Source organism: Alligator mississippiensis, chromosome 2 (genome assembly GCF_030867095.1).
Source record: "Alligator mississippiensis isolate rAllMis1 chromosome 2, rAllMis1, whole genome shotgun sequence".
In the NCBI taxonomy this organism is placed as follows: Eukaryota; Metazoa; Chordata; order Crocodylia; family Alligatoridae; genus Alligator; species Alligator mississippiensis.
The window spans coordinates 260,207,250-260,221,957 of NC_081825.1; the positions used below are offsets into that span (position 1 = coordinate 260,207,250).

General features: G+C 39.1%; 1 protein-coding gene across 2 annotated transcripts in view; it reads left to right on the forward strand.

Annotated features, from left to right (window-relative positions):
- MIA2 (MIA SH3 domain ER export factor 2) overlaps window positions 1-14,708 on the forward strand; it is a 75,115-nt gene that overhangs the window by 12,449 nt on the left and 47,958 nt on the right. Inside the window, exons 3-6 of one of the 2 annotated variants that reach the window (XM_014611302.3) lie at window positions 980-1,066; window positions 3,825-5,034; window positions 11,346-11,561; window positions 11,678-11,778. In XM_014611302.3, coding sequence (XP_014466788.1) covers window positions 980-1,066; window positions 3,825-5,034; window positions 11,346-11,561; window positions 11,678-11,778 — 1,614 coding nt within the window. Of the gene's footprint in view, window positions 1-979; window positions 1,067-3,824; window positions 5,035-5,731; window positions 9,427-11,345; window positions 11,562-11,677; window positions 11,779-14,708 lie in introns of those variants that run through there. The other variant, XM_014611301.3, reaches the window with a different exon arrangement.

The following is a 14,708-nucleotide window of genomic DNA, read 5'->3' on the forward strand; positions in this document are numbered from 1 at the left end:
AGTTGTTTGACGCAATGTTCCATGGGGCTCCGCCTCCCCTACACCCCATCCACTCGCCAACCAGTGGATGTCAGTTAGTAACGGTCTTCGGCCCTGTAGGATGGCCCAGGGCCTGCCTTCCTGGTTGTAGTGGTCTTTCCCCCCATTCTCGGGGTTTGTCTTGATTCAGAAAAAATATTCCCCTGAGGAGGAGAGGGCTGCAGAGCTGCCTCCTCTACCCCTGCCTCCTCCAGGGGGCTCAAATGCCTCCTCCCTCCTGTTGTCTGCAAGGAACCCCCCTGCCTCCTCGGCCTCCTCTTCCACCGGGAGCTGGAGGGGTGCCCCTGCTTTGCCTCTGGCAGGGGGCTTAAAGGTCTCCCTGATGCTGCCTGCGGAAGCTGCACAGGCTACGTCGCTCCCTCCCTTTGCCAGAGCTGCAGCACACATAGTGAGCTACCGGCTCACACTCTCCTTCTCTGGCTCTCCCTCCGCCCTAGTTCTGGCGGGGCTTTTAAACTTCCCTGTGGCGGCCGGTACAGCCACTGGGATTGGTCCAGCTGTTTCCTGCACCAGAAACAGCTGATTAAACAGCCAGCGTAACGCCGGTTCGCACAGTCACAGCTCCTGCTCCAGCTGCCCTGCGGGAGGTGAATTATCCCTGCTGGGGGTCTGCTCCCGGGGTATGGGGCCCACGGGGTCTACTCTCTCCCCTTCGGGAGCCTGTGGTGGTGCCTCGCCGCCACACTGCGCTTACCTATTTTTACAGTAAGAATATGTAGCATGTAGTGTAAGGTATGTAGGTTCATAAGTTTTATAAAGGCAGAGATAAAACTTCTTTGTGGAGGAGGAAAAGGGTTTTTACTGACTGAAATTAAAAACAGACACAAAAGGCTCTCTAATCTAGGTGTTTAATTGTAATATCTTAATATGAATACATTATATATCTATATATATATATTACCAAACACTAAGTACTCTCTTTCCTTTGTGATTGTTATAGAAAGGGAAGGATTTTGGATACTTCCCAAAAGATGCTGTCAAAGTTGATGAAGTATTTATTACACAAGAAGTAGAAGTACCAACTAAGGTAAATTATCATCACCTGTTCTGCCTGTGTACTCTTGAGCAGTTGAAATCATTGGGTAATACATGAGTAGAATGTCAGGGGTCATTTCAGGTTTTCTTTGGGGTTGTTCAATATGTGCTAATTTGTTATCCTTTCATTAGTGTATTTGTATTGCTCAGATACAGACATCTTATAAACAGTTTAAATTCACATGTTATACCTAGTAAACCAGATTAAAGCGAAGAAGAAAATCAGGATTGTCTACATTTCCTCATGGGACTAAGAGGGACAACTCAGACCACTGAATCCATTACAACCGCAATTAACCATGCAAGAAACAATTATTTCAAAAAGGTTCACAGGAACATTCCCTCCAAATCCTCTGCCCAAAGCACCCCTTAACAATTCATAACAAACTTAGGCTCTTTAGTAAAATGCCATACCCAAGCCTTAGAAAACACAGCATGCCACCAACGCTGTGATCAGAGTAGGAGAGACCAAGAGCACCACTAATGCCTTGGCCCCCTGCAACAGCAGCGTATTTGCTAAATAAACTAAGTCCAGAAAATCCTAAGGAAGAGGCAAGGCCCCAGGCTACAGAGGAAAGTAATCGCCGTTTCCCTACAATGGCAGTCACTAATTTAGCGTGGGGGAAAATTCCTTCCTGATCCCAGATCTGATGAACCATTTAAATCTGAGCATGTGAATAAGACATACCAATTAGGTATCTAAGAGGTTTTCTCAGTGCCTCTAGGACAGGGGCAGGCAATTATTTTGGGCAGAGGGCCACTTACTGACTTTTGGCAAGCTGTTGAGGGCCACATGGGTAGCCCTGCTCCTTGACAGATGCCCCACCCCTGGTCGCCATCTTGTAACCAGAAGTCCTGTCCCCTAACCCTTGACCTTTGCTGCCAGAAGTCCCTCTCATTGCCCCCGGAAGTACTCCTTTCAGCAAGGGGTTTTGTCATCTCGGAACCAGAAACATACCAAATTATATTTTAAAAAGCGAATATCTACAACATTAATTAATTTGATTAAAAAAAAATATTTTTGTCCTGGTTTACATGTGTTTGTGTAATGTACATAGAGGTGGTTGCACAATAATTTTAAATTAAGTCTTACTCTTGTATGTTGTGGGCAGTGTGGGGGGCTGTGGGTGAGTGGGCATGTGAGGTGTGGGGGAGGGTGTGAGTGTAGGGTGAGGGAGCATGTGGGTGTGTGTGTGTGGATACATGGGGTGTGGATGGGATTTGTGGGGAGGATGGGTGGCTGGGGTGTGTGAAGGGGTGCAGGGGCCTGCATGTATGGCAGTGTGAGGAGGGGTGTGGGTACATGTGTATGGTGGCCTGTGTGTGTGGGACTCACCCTACGAACACATATATATATATATATATATATATATATACACACACACCCACACACACCACACATACACTCTCTCTCTCTACTCCTCCCAGTCCTGGCCATGGGGTACCAGCACAGCCCTGTGTTCCCCCAGTCTGGTGATGCAGCCAGGAGCCACAGGGCACTGGAGCAGTGGCAGGAAGCAGGGAAATGGCTGGAGGTGGGGCAGGGCTGGGCTGCTTGGTCCTGCTGCAGGCTCCTCCTGGGCCCTCTTGCCCCTGGCATCTGTCATCTCTGACAGGCAGCCAGAAGCAAATAATTATTAATTTTCTAAATTTTTTAAGGGCCCCACAGGCTGGATAGAATGGCCTAGTGGGTTGGATCCAGCCCATGGGCCATATTTTGCCCACCCCTGCTCTAGGAGCACCGCAGCCAATAAATGTCCCATTTCTGATGCTTCAGAGAGGGGGAAAAAAAACCCTCAGAAGTTAGTAATGAATTAATGGGAGGAAATAATTTCTTCCCAGCCCCTAGAGACAACCATCAGAAGCCCTGGAGCATGAGATTAATCAATATACAACAAGCATTATATTAATATGTAAAACTCAAGAGGAAAGATGCTGAGCGAGGGGAAAAATCCTAATCCAGAAATAACCACCATGGCCACCCATTCATGCCTCTCATTTGCATTTGCAAATTGTAGAATACAGCATATCACCAAAAACACAAACTAACCTCAGGAATCTCAAGATATTGCAAGGTTATCATGCCGGTGCAAAAACTACACCAATGCTCAACCTTCCTTTATTGCTAGGAAACCATTTCAACCTGGGACCACTTTCTTGAGTTTCAGTCTCTGTCACCAGGTCTTGTCCTGTCTACCACTGAAGTTAAAGCCCTACACTATTAGCCAACTTCCTTACAGGTGAGCAGCCCACACAGTGATCCAGTCTCTTTTCAACCCCCTTTGGCTTTCTAACAAGCTGAATAGCTGAAGCCTTGCATCACAAGCTTTAATTACTGATTCTGAGATCATTTTTATCCAGTCATACATGACTGGATAAGAATACCCTTACATGAAGTTAACAAACTCTTTTGTGAAACAATTTAGGTTCCATGCCACCACTACCATTTCAGATGTCCACTTCAGAACTTAACTCTCCTGATGGTTAGAAACCTTTTTCTGGTTTCCAGTTTAAATGTATTCCTCACCAGTTTGTTAATTTGATCTTGTATCAATTCAATGTGTTTATAAAGAGTACTAATATCTCCTCCCAGCTTCCATTTTTATACACTTGTTCAACTTCTTCATATGAGCCTCTATACTAATATAATTGTATAGAACAAAAAAAAGATAATATGGTTATGTTGTTTTATTGCAAAGTACTTTAGAATACTAATGCAAATAATAAAAAAGTAAATGTTGTTCTTCTAGGAGACTGATTTCCTTTGTCTTGATGGAGGTGAATACAGTTTTGAAAACAAAGATAGTTTATTATATGAGCATGATGAAGACAATGAATATTCATTACCTTATACAAACCAAAAGGAACTAGAATCAAAGGAGTTGAAAGTTGAACTCCAAAAGCATGCATCCTTCCTGTGGGATCATGAAGTTGAGTTAGATCCTGCAAATGTTGAAGCAGATAGAACATCTGAAGATCTTCACATGCAGGAGGAGACTACAAGCAATGAGATGTCCAGAAAGGACAAGAGTGGGAATGATGATGCTGTCCATCCAGAAGCTCAAAGCATTCACCCATCAGCTCCAACACAAGCTACCTGGACTGTCTCTAGTGTTGCAAGATGGCTTAACCTAGGAAGTAAACATGATGAAGAAACTACTGAAATAGTTAGTCAGTCTGTAGAAGAAAATACATTCAGAAGCAGAAAAATAGCAGTAGCTGATGAAAGTGACTTAAAAGAGCTAAATGAGGAAGATGAACCAAAGCCCATGACTTCTGGCTGGTTTCAAAGTGGATTGACAGACTTTCTGTATTTTAGTAGAGAGAGTATAGGCCATGATTTGCCACCTGATGAAAATGATCCACACACTCATCACAGCTCTAGTATGGCTGGACATTCTGATCATGAATTTATTGCTGCAGCTACAGAAACATCAATGGATGAAGAACAACAACAGAGTGACAAAGAGGATTCTGACTCAAGCTGGTTTAATTTGGGGTTACCTGATGTTTTAACTTTTGGGCATGCTAAGAAAGACAAAACTATAATAAATGAGGAGCAAAGCAGTGAAGCAGAGGATACAACAGATAAGACTGGAAAAATGCAGAGCTCCAACCAACAAGAAACTGAATTTCACAAGGATAGAGAATTAAAAAAACAACCTTATGAAACAACAGATGAAAAACAAACTGACAAGAAAAATGTTGTAGAAGGAATAATAGATTCAGATAGTAAAACACCAAGTTCTGGGGAGCTACCAACAAATAGAGATACTCTTCTTGACTTCAAGAGCACTTCAGATTTAAAGGAGACATCTTCTGCTGGAGAAGTAGCTGAGAGAAACAAACTAATTGAACCTTACAGCTCAGAACAAGATTCAGTATCAGAAAGCCAAGTTTTGAAAAACACTGAAGTTAAGGAGAGAACTCAGGAGTCAGAAAACAAAAATGGCCAGTCAGGTTGGTATAAAAATATCTATAGTAACTTTATTAATTTAAATAAGGATTTGTCAGATAATAATCAGGATCATGAATCTGTGGTTGTTCAGAGCACACAGCAGTCAGTTCCATCCTGGATTTCATCTTTCCCTAGCTCACTTCAGAGCTTAGATCCCATAGCTACTAAAAATTCAGAAAGAAAAAAGGATGAAAGGTATAAAGGACTGCAACCTCTACTCTCTTTTAGTTATTTTACAAACATACTGAACTTTCAGAGTTCAGCAACTGAAGTAGAGGAATATGTGCAACCTGCACAAGAGGATTTGAGTTTTAGTGAAGAACACCCCCAAACTAAAAACAGTGACAAAATTTTACAAGTAAGTAAAGAGACTTCAGAGAAGTTACAAGCAAATCAGAAGGTTAGTGAAAGAGTGCAAGAGAAAAGAGATGTAGACATGTCCCAGGAAAGTGTGTGGTTGTCTCCATTATCAGTGCAAGGCAATGGAAAAATAATACATTATGCTGAATTGGAAAAAGATGATGATACTTCAGCCCTTTTATTTGTAGAATCCCAGTTAGAGCCTCCAGTCTCCCAAGTGCCATTCATACAACATTTTAAACATTTAAAATCTGAGAGAGATGTTTCTACAATCAGTGAAAAAGAGGAATGTTCTAATATAAAAAGTAATTATGATGTCCCTGTCTTAGAGGATCAGCAACATGCATCTTCAGAATTAAATAGAAAAAATACAATAGATTTACCTCTGTGTGAATGTAGTAGTGAAAATTTTTATTCTAGTGAACTGTATGTTGTATCAAAAGAAGAATCAACTGAAAGAAAAGAAGCCAAAACATATAAGAAGGAAGAAATGCATACTTTAAATGTTCAAGAACCTGAAATTTGCACAGAGAGGAAGCCAAAAAGGGAAATAGCTGAAACAGCACAACAGGAAGGACAGAATGACATAAAAACAGAAGATATGGAAGATGAAATGCCACGTTCCAGGGAACTGCAGGTACATGTAGATAATTCTCAGAACTTCAAGATCCCAAGTAAAGATGAATTACCTCTTACTCTGGCCATATCAGACAAAGCCAAACTAACTGAAGTTTACAATGCAGAACAAAATCCAGCAGCAGAAAGCCAAGTCATAGGAAACACTGAAGTCAAAGAAAAAATGCAGGAATCAGAGAACAAAAAAGACCAGCCAGCTTCATTTGACAGTATCTCTAATGGCATCACAGATTTTAATTTGAAAATGTTGAATGATCAAGAGGACCAGGAACCTACAATTTCTGAAGAGGCACAGGCATTGGTAGGAGCCCGCCTTTTCTTTTCTTCCAGCTCACTTTATGATACAGACCGATCTGACATCAGAATTTCAGAGGAAGAAAAGCCTGAACGTTTTGAAGAACCTCAGTCTCTCTTTTCTGTTAGTCATTATAAAAACATACTAAGTTCTCAGAGTTTCACAAGCAAAGATAAGCATTTTCTGCAAAGGCTACCAGGGGAACTGTACTTCAATGGTAAAAATAGCCAGTCTAGAAAAGATTATGAAATATCACTAGAGAATAAAGAATCTGAAGAGGAAGCCCAATCAAATCAGAAGGTTAATGATCAAGTACCAGAGAAGAGTAATGTAGATAATTCCAAAGAAAAGGATATTCTTCTGCTTCAGTTGGCAGTTAAGAAAGATAGACAAAATAGTGAAAGCACAATGAAAGAAACCAAATTAGTAAAAGATTGTCTGGTTCTTTCATCTGCAGAATACAGGTCAGAACACAATGTAGACTTTTTTTTTAGATATCCAAAGTGTGAACAACACAGTACTATGGGGTGTGAAAGTGAACCATTCTCTATTAAAAAAGATAACACTGACATTTCTGTTTTAGAAGACCAGCACCAAGTATCATTAGGGTCAAAGATAAATATAGAAGATGCACCAGAGCAACATGTATCCTTTATGGAAAAGTCTTCTAATGAAGAAAATAGTAAAAAGAAAGAAAAGCAGGATTATTTAAGTGAAAATATTTCAGAGGCTAATTGCCACAAACTTGGTAGCAATCATGTTGCTGATACAAAAAGCATAAAAACAATTAAAAATGCTGGTCAATTATCTTTACAATTTAATGAACTGATATTAAAAAATAATTTAAAACATAAAGTACAGGAGCACTACATTGTAGACTCCGAAGAAGAAGGAGAACATGCTGATGTGAAATATAATGAAAATCCTGAAAAGGGCTTGTATAATGTTTCACAAGATTTGGTAAAAAATATTTTTTCCAGAGACTCAAATGATGACAGTATCTTGTTAAAGGAAACTGCAGTGAATAGGGAAGATGTGAATTGGTTCTCTCAAGACAGAGTAAAACAGCCTAAGACTTTTACAGAGCACATTGCGGAGTCCAGTGAAGATAAATTAGAAACCACTGAGCAAATATTAGAAAACAATAAGCCAAATAAACAAAAAAGTGAGAAAAGAGAAAATAGGATGGCAAACCAAGAACAATCTCTAGTGAATTTCTCTGGAGAAAGTTTAAAAAGTGAGAACATAACCCCAGAGCAAGATAGTCACACACTAAATGATCTCTTGTACAATTTTCAAAACAAAGACAATAAGGGTCTGCAAACTTCTGTGCTGTTTCCACGGGAGAAAATAGATGAAGACACCAATGAAAGAAATGGCATCTCAAATCCAAGTGAACATGATTTTGATAATTCTAGAATTACTGAAGACTCATTATCAGAAAATATTCTTTGTGACCAGGTCCTGCATGACCAAATTATAGCACCCGATTTTAGTTTTTCTGAAGAGGGGCTAAAATCAAGTCATAAGAAAGATCCAGTAGAAATAGCACTGGCAGATTCATCTTTCCAACATGAGCTTCTGATGTCAAAGTGTGAGTCTGAGGAAAATACTAATTCAGATCCTAAAAAGAAATGTAAAAATCAACTGCTGCATAATAAAAGACAAGATTCCTCTATATCGTCAAATGTAGAAGTGTCTGCGTTCACCAGTCCAAATCATAATGAAGATACAGAAAACATAAATACAGAAAATGAATCTGAAGACCAGAAAATACCATCAGATTCTCATTCAGATGACAATGTAGCATCCAAATTATTGGATATATCAGAGTTGAAAATCTCTAAACAAAATGTAGTAACAACAGAAACATCACGATCCTATAGATTGTCTCATATGGAACATAAGCATCTATTCCAGGAACACTATAGTATAGCTGAAGAGTCTGAAAGCAGCAGCCCAGCATTACATTTAGAATCTTTTAAGTCTTTCAAAATGCAAAGCCAGACAGTATTTAAAAACCATGATGACTCTGATTCTAACAAGCCTTTCTCACCTACTTCCCCTTACTATGATTCAGCACACAACCCTGTAAAACATGCACCTTTGCAAAGTGAGCAGGGCTTGGATACACTCCATTTAAATATAGCTCTGAATAATAAAACTTATGTTGAAAAGGAAGATGCTATTCCAACTAAAACCACAAGTCATATAGAAAAACTAGCTGCTTCTGAAAAACCAAGCATTTACAAGGAAAACTACAAAAAAGATACTGAAAGTCAGACAAACATAGAGTCCATAAATATAGATAATAAAAACAGTGCCCAGACAGAGGAGGTAGTGGATAGTATATGTACTAGAACATCATGGTTTTTTGGGGGTTTATTTAGTAAAACTAATAATCACAACTCTGGAAGAAATACCAAATACAATTTTGTCCAAGACTCAAATGAAAATAGGAAAGATATTAGAATAAATAAGAAAAAGAAAGAATTAAAAAACATGCTAAAGAATGAGGATGAGTTGAGAGAAAATGAATCAGAACAAGACAGAGACAGCATTCAGACTGCAGAAGCTACAAGAAAGCTGAACAGCAGAGATCCTCTTACAATGCTGAAAGAAAGAGCTGAGAAAGAACTACGTGGCACCGAGGAAAGTGGTATTGCAGCAGACTTGAGAAACAATGAAAAAGAAACTGACAACACCATAACCTGGGAGAGAGAATCAGTGTCCCAGAAAATAAAAAAGGATGACCAAATATTAATTGATAGTGACTCAGATGTATCCAACTCATTCACAGCATACCAACAATTTTATTTAAAGTTGTCTCTGGAAAGGAAGAAACCTTCAGAGAGTCTGTGTGAAAGTGAGACATTGATGCTGCTGGAGCAACAGTTTGAAAAGATTCATCATGGAATTACAACTTACACATGTGTAGATAATTTCAGGGAGAGAAAACCACTGACTTTGTCTGTTGAAGAGGAACCTCACTTAGACATTGTGGGTGAAAAATGTCTGAAGGAGAAAGTGAATATTCTTCTAGAGCTACAAGAACATTGGTCAGCTGTGAGAGTAAAGTGTAGTCTCCAAAATGCACAACAAGGTACTGGACTGCTGTTTTACTAACTAAAGATGGTAAAGCAAGAACAAAACTTGCTCTCTGAGAGGAAAATAATGTATGGCACACTTCATAGTATTTATTTTCAGTGTTTTAAAAATCAAGGCTAATAGCTGTTCATGGGTTTATGGGAGTCTTTCTTTTGACTTCAGTGGGCTTAAAATCAGGCCACATATTTTTATATATTTTTAGGGATACATGGCTCCCTTATCCCACACTGTTACAAATGGAAACCATTATGTAATATGAAATAAATGAGTGGAATACTTGTAAAAATAGTAAACCATGTAGGTAGCTACTTGAGAGAATTCATAGTTATTCCAAAGATAGTCCATCTTGTTTAGGTTCTGGGGGCCTAAAATGAAGCTCATTGAAGTTTACGTGAATCTTTCTTTTGACTTCAGTGGGCTTAAAATCAGGCCACATATTTATATACTTCATACCTGATCCTATTCACCTTACTCATTATTCCAGAAAGGTGTTTAGTTCAAATATTGGATCAAATATTCTAAAGCCTCTAATATCATGGCCAAATTTAAAATTCACAATATAACTCACTCAAAGGTATATACAAGCTGAGTAATTAGAAATATATAATAGATACCCACATCTAAATTACATGTGCTCAAACCTGAGCTTAAAATGGAAATGTGTGCTTTAGAAGCCAAACTGAGACTTTGAAAATATGGTCTAGTTCTTTTCTACTAATAACATATTTATATTAATCATCGTTTTGTGCCAACAGCAACCGTTTGTCTCTAACACACAATTAAATTCTTAGCTCACTAAAACTGTTTTTAATATCTATTATACCATCTTTGAGAAATGGCCCTGAACAATGATTACTACGTTTGTAAATGCTAATTTCCCTTTTTTGTCACTAGGAACATTTTGTTTTCAGAAGGGTTTTTTGCTTCTGCTGCTGCTATTTGAGGAACTGTATAGTAAAAAATAGGATGGTATAGATAACTGCAACATTTGTTAATGTATCAGATATATCCATATATATGCAGAGTGGTAACACATGTAACCTCACGGTTACTACATAAAGTCTTGAGATGTTTGCAATGGAAATTGAGATAATCTCATCATAGTATCATGTTTAATGTAGTGAATTAACATTAGTTTTCATTAAGCTTTTACTGTTCATATTACAAGCTTTTGTGGTATTCTCTAAAACAGCTAATAATCTAATCATACTCGTACAAACACACCTGTTTGTTGTGCGTACATTATTTACAAAAAAGTTTATTAGTTTATGGGAAATTGTTTATCTTTAGTCCTGCATAACATTTTTCTCCTAGCTATTTTGGCTCTCTTGAGTCCACAGATATCTGCACATGATTGCATTGAGAGGCAGGGTAATCCTAGGAGAGTTTTCAAACCAGTACTAATCAAGGATAAACATGTGTTTTTTTCTAATTAGTGAACCAAACTGTGGCCTTAATTGCACCTATGCAACACAGAAGTTGTCTCTTGTTATATCCATGCAACTCCTTTCTGAGGCAAGAATGTAGACTAGTATATCTGGATTAGCTGCAGATTCCTATAATCTACTCATTCCTACATGGAATAAATTCTTATATTTCTGCCTGGTCACTTTTCATATTATCTTGTCATACAGTGATATCAGAACAGTACCTAATGACTCAGTATTCTGTATATTAATTATGCTGATTTTGTCCTGCAGATCATGGTGTCTAAAACTTTGTAAACAATTGGAACTGTTTCAGTGTCTTGCCCCTTTCTTGGCAAGTTGCAAGTGAAAAAGTCTAGAGTTCGGCTTTGAAAATGAGGAGAAAATCAGAAATCAAAATAGTGATGTACTGTGAAACAATCTTATAAAAAATGACACTAGAAATCATTAATGAAAACACTGAAAATTAATATTAATTTTTTTGCAGATATATCCAATAAAATACAATTACTAGAAGAAAGTAAAGAGAAACACCGCATAAACACACCTTTGAATAATGAAAATAATAATGCCCAAAGTTCAGAAGGTATAACAATTCCATTAATGAAAACCAAAGATGATTCATCAAGAAATATTCAGTTAGGTGCCAAAAAGCTGTTCACAGAGATGTCTTTCCTGATTCGAAATTACATTCCCAGTGATGGTAAGTATGACGGTACTTAATTTAAGCAAGATTGCAAATTTAAAAAGAAGTAGATGAAAGTGTTAACAAGACTGACTTGTAACATAAAATATCTTCTTTCTTTATCAATGAAACAGAAGAAGGCTGGATATATCAGATACTCCTGCGTTTGAATGCTCTTGACATTGGTGACTTTATAAAATCTGTATTTTCAGTAATGGCAACTGTAAGCAGAAAGGTAAGAGTTCTTTGTTTAATGTTTTCTTTACTTTTTAAAAGGAAAATTAGATCAGATTCCATTTCATATTACATTCTGTACTGGAACTGGTGCTGGATTTGATAGCAAAATTTGGCAGAGATCTTTAATATGGCCTTTCCTTAATGTTGAAGAAACAGTTGAGTAGACCAAAATTTTGAAACTTGACCACTGGGATACTTAATGCCTGACCAATCAGGAGATGTTGCAGGTATACAGCAAGAGAGCTGCTGTTTCCTTTCAACGTTTTTCACTTCTGCTGCTATGGGATCCACTCCAGGGCATTGTATGTTCAAATGTATGCTTAAATATGCATCTAAAGATAACACGACAATTATTCAAAGTAGTAAAGGCCAAGGCAGACTGCAAGGAACTACAGAAGGATCTGGCACTATTGAGAGAATGGGCACCTAAATGGCAGATAAAATTAAATGTCAGTAAGTTGTAAAGTGATGTATGTAGGCAAAAATAACGCAAACTGTACCTACACTGGGATGGACTCTACATTAACTGTTACCACATAGGAAAGAGATATGGGAGTCATTGCAGACTGTTTGCTAGAAACATCAGCTTAGTGCTCAGCAGCCATCAAAAAAGACAAATAAAAGTTTAGGAATTATTGAGAAGGGAATTGTAAAAAAAAAAACCTGCCTCCCCCCAAAAGTATCATTATGTCCCTTTATAAATCCATGGTGCATCTACACCTTGAATACTGTGCCCATGTTTGGTCACTACACCTCAAAAGGAAGAACCTGAGAAAGTACAGAGGAGGATAGTGAGGATGATTAGTGGTTTGGAGGGGCTTCCATATGAGGAGAGACTAAAGAGGCTAAGCCTATTTAGAAAAGAGACACTTGATGGGGGGCATGACAAGAGTTTACGAAGTACTAAATGGTGAATAAAAAGTAAATAGGAATTTATTATTTGCCATCTCTCACAATGCAAGAACTAGGACACAAAAAAGAAACTGGTAGGTAGTAAATTTAAAACTAATACAAGGAAGTTCTTCACATAATTTGTGTGTAGAACTCATTGCTACAAGATGGTGTGAAAGCTAACAGTTTAGCCAGATTCAAAAAGGGATTAGTCAAAGTCCTGGAGGAAAGGTGCGTCAGTAGCTATTGACCATGGGAGTTTAGGATACAGCTTCTGAATTTAAACTTACTGGACCTTGAATGCTGGAGTCTGCAAGTGGGAGAGAAACAGGGGAAAAACCCTGGTCAAATACCCTGTTCGCTGTCTTTTTCAGTATCTACCCTCTGCCCCTGTGTGACACAGGATACTGGGCAAGATGGACCTATCATCAGACCTAGTAAATGGCATTTCTTATTTTCTTATGTAAAGAACAGCCAAGAAGCCAAAAAGACTCACAAAAATAAAAAAACGTCAGTGTGTTATCTTGTTTTTAAGAAAATTCCTTCTTTGCTGGCAAAATCATTGGCAAAATTCCCTTTATGTTTAGTAGAAAAAGGATTGAGGCATGAATTAAAGAAACCAAACCATTACAGTATTCTCATTATTTTACACATCCCAGAATTAATAAACTCCCACAATATAATACAAAATGTGAGGCATGGTTGTTATAGGAAATATAATGTATATTCTGCAAAAATTCTAAAGTCTGAAATCAGCAAGTTGTTTTAGTAACAGTAAGTTGTTTTAGTTTGTTTTTAGCATATGTTGTATTTGCCTTTTGCCATCAGATGAATCAGTGTAGCTCACACTGTAGCAACAGTGTCACTGCAGTTACTCAGGGCATGGTTAAGTGATAAGCGAGTTGATTAAAAAGCAGCCTTTATACCTAGCTCAGTAATTCAAGCCATGCAAAAAGCACCAGCTGGGAATAGACAGTTGTAGTGCAGCCTCTTGCCGCCAGGGATGCTTTATCCTAGTGGGTGAACAGGAAAGACTTATGTCTGGAGTTGACCCACCTTTTCCTTTTCTAGAGTGCTTTCGCTGGCAGGTTGGCAGGGAGCCACTTGGCCTTTGGTCTCCTGCCAGCTCACCTGCAGTAGCTCCTGCTTCACCACTGGTAAGGGAGGACCCTAGGTCTTTGGAAGGGTAGGTTTGGAGGGGTGCAAAGGGGACTTTGAGGAGGATGGGGCAAGGGGTGGACTTGGGAGAGATGGGAGAGGGCTGGGACAGGGAGAAACTTGGAGAGGAGCAGAATGGTGCAGGGGTTGAGGGTAAGAGGACAGTAGTTATTGGGACAAGTTTGGAGAGGGAAGGAATTCAGAAGTGAGGAGCTGCCAGGTGGCAGACAAGTCAAAGGCTGATGGTGGGGAGACTTCTGGAGGAGGAGAATGATGGAATTTGGGAATGGGGGCTGAGTAGATCTGGAGGAGGCACAAGTTGGTAAGCAATCCTGAGCAAGGGTTTGGGGAGAGGGGTGTTGTGGATGGCAGGAGTTTGAAGAACTAGAGGTGGGACCAAAGCAGGAAGGAATTTTGGGGAGCAGAGATGAAGGAGAAATAGGTCCAGATTGTCTCTTGTTTGGGAGTGGGTGTGAGTGGAACTAGTCCTAAAATACTGAAAACAAAAATAAATTGGTCTGAGGAGAGGGACAAAAGGGGATTGGAGGAAGAGAAAGGAAGAGAGGGTGGGGAAAACTTTTTTGAGACAGGAAGATAGTGAAAAAGAAGCAGAGCCAGAGGGAGAAAACAGGACAGGATGGGGTGGAATGGAGGCAGAGAACAGAGGGGGGAATAGTAGAGGAGAGCAAAAGGGAAAGGGAAGTAGAAATTGAGTGGCAGGGAAAAGAGACATGGACAGCAGAGTTGGCGGTTCCTTGGGGAAGGGAATCTGAGAGAGAGAAGGGATGAAGATGGAATAAGATGGAGAGACTGAAGAGGTATCTGAGAGTGGGAGAGCAAAGATGGAAGATGCTTGAATATGAGAGGAGAAAGTGGGAA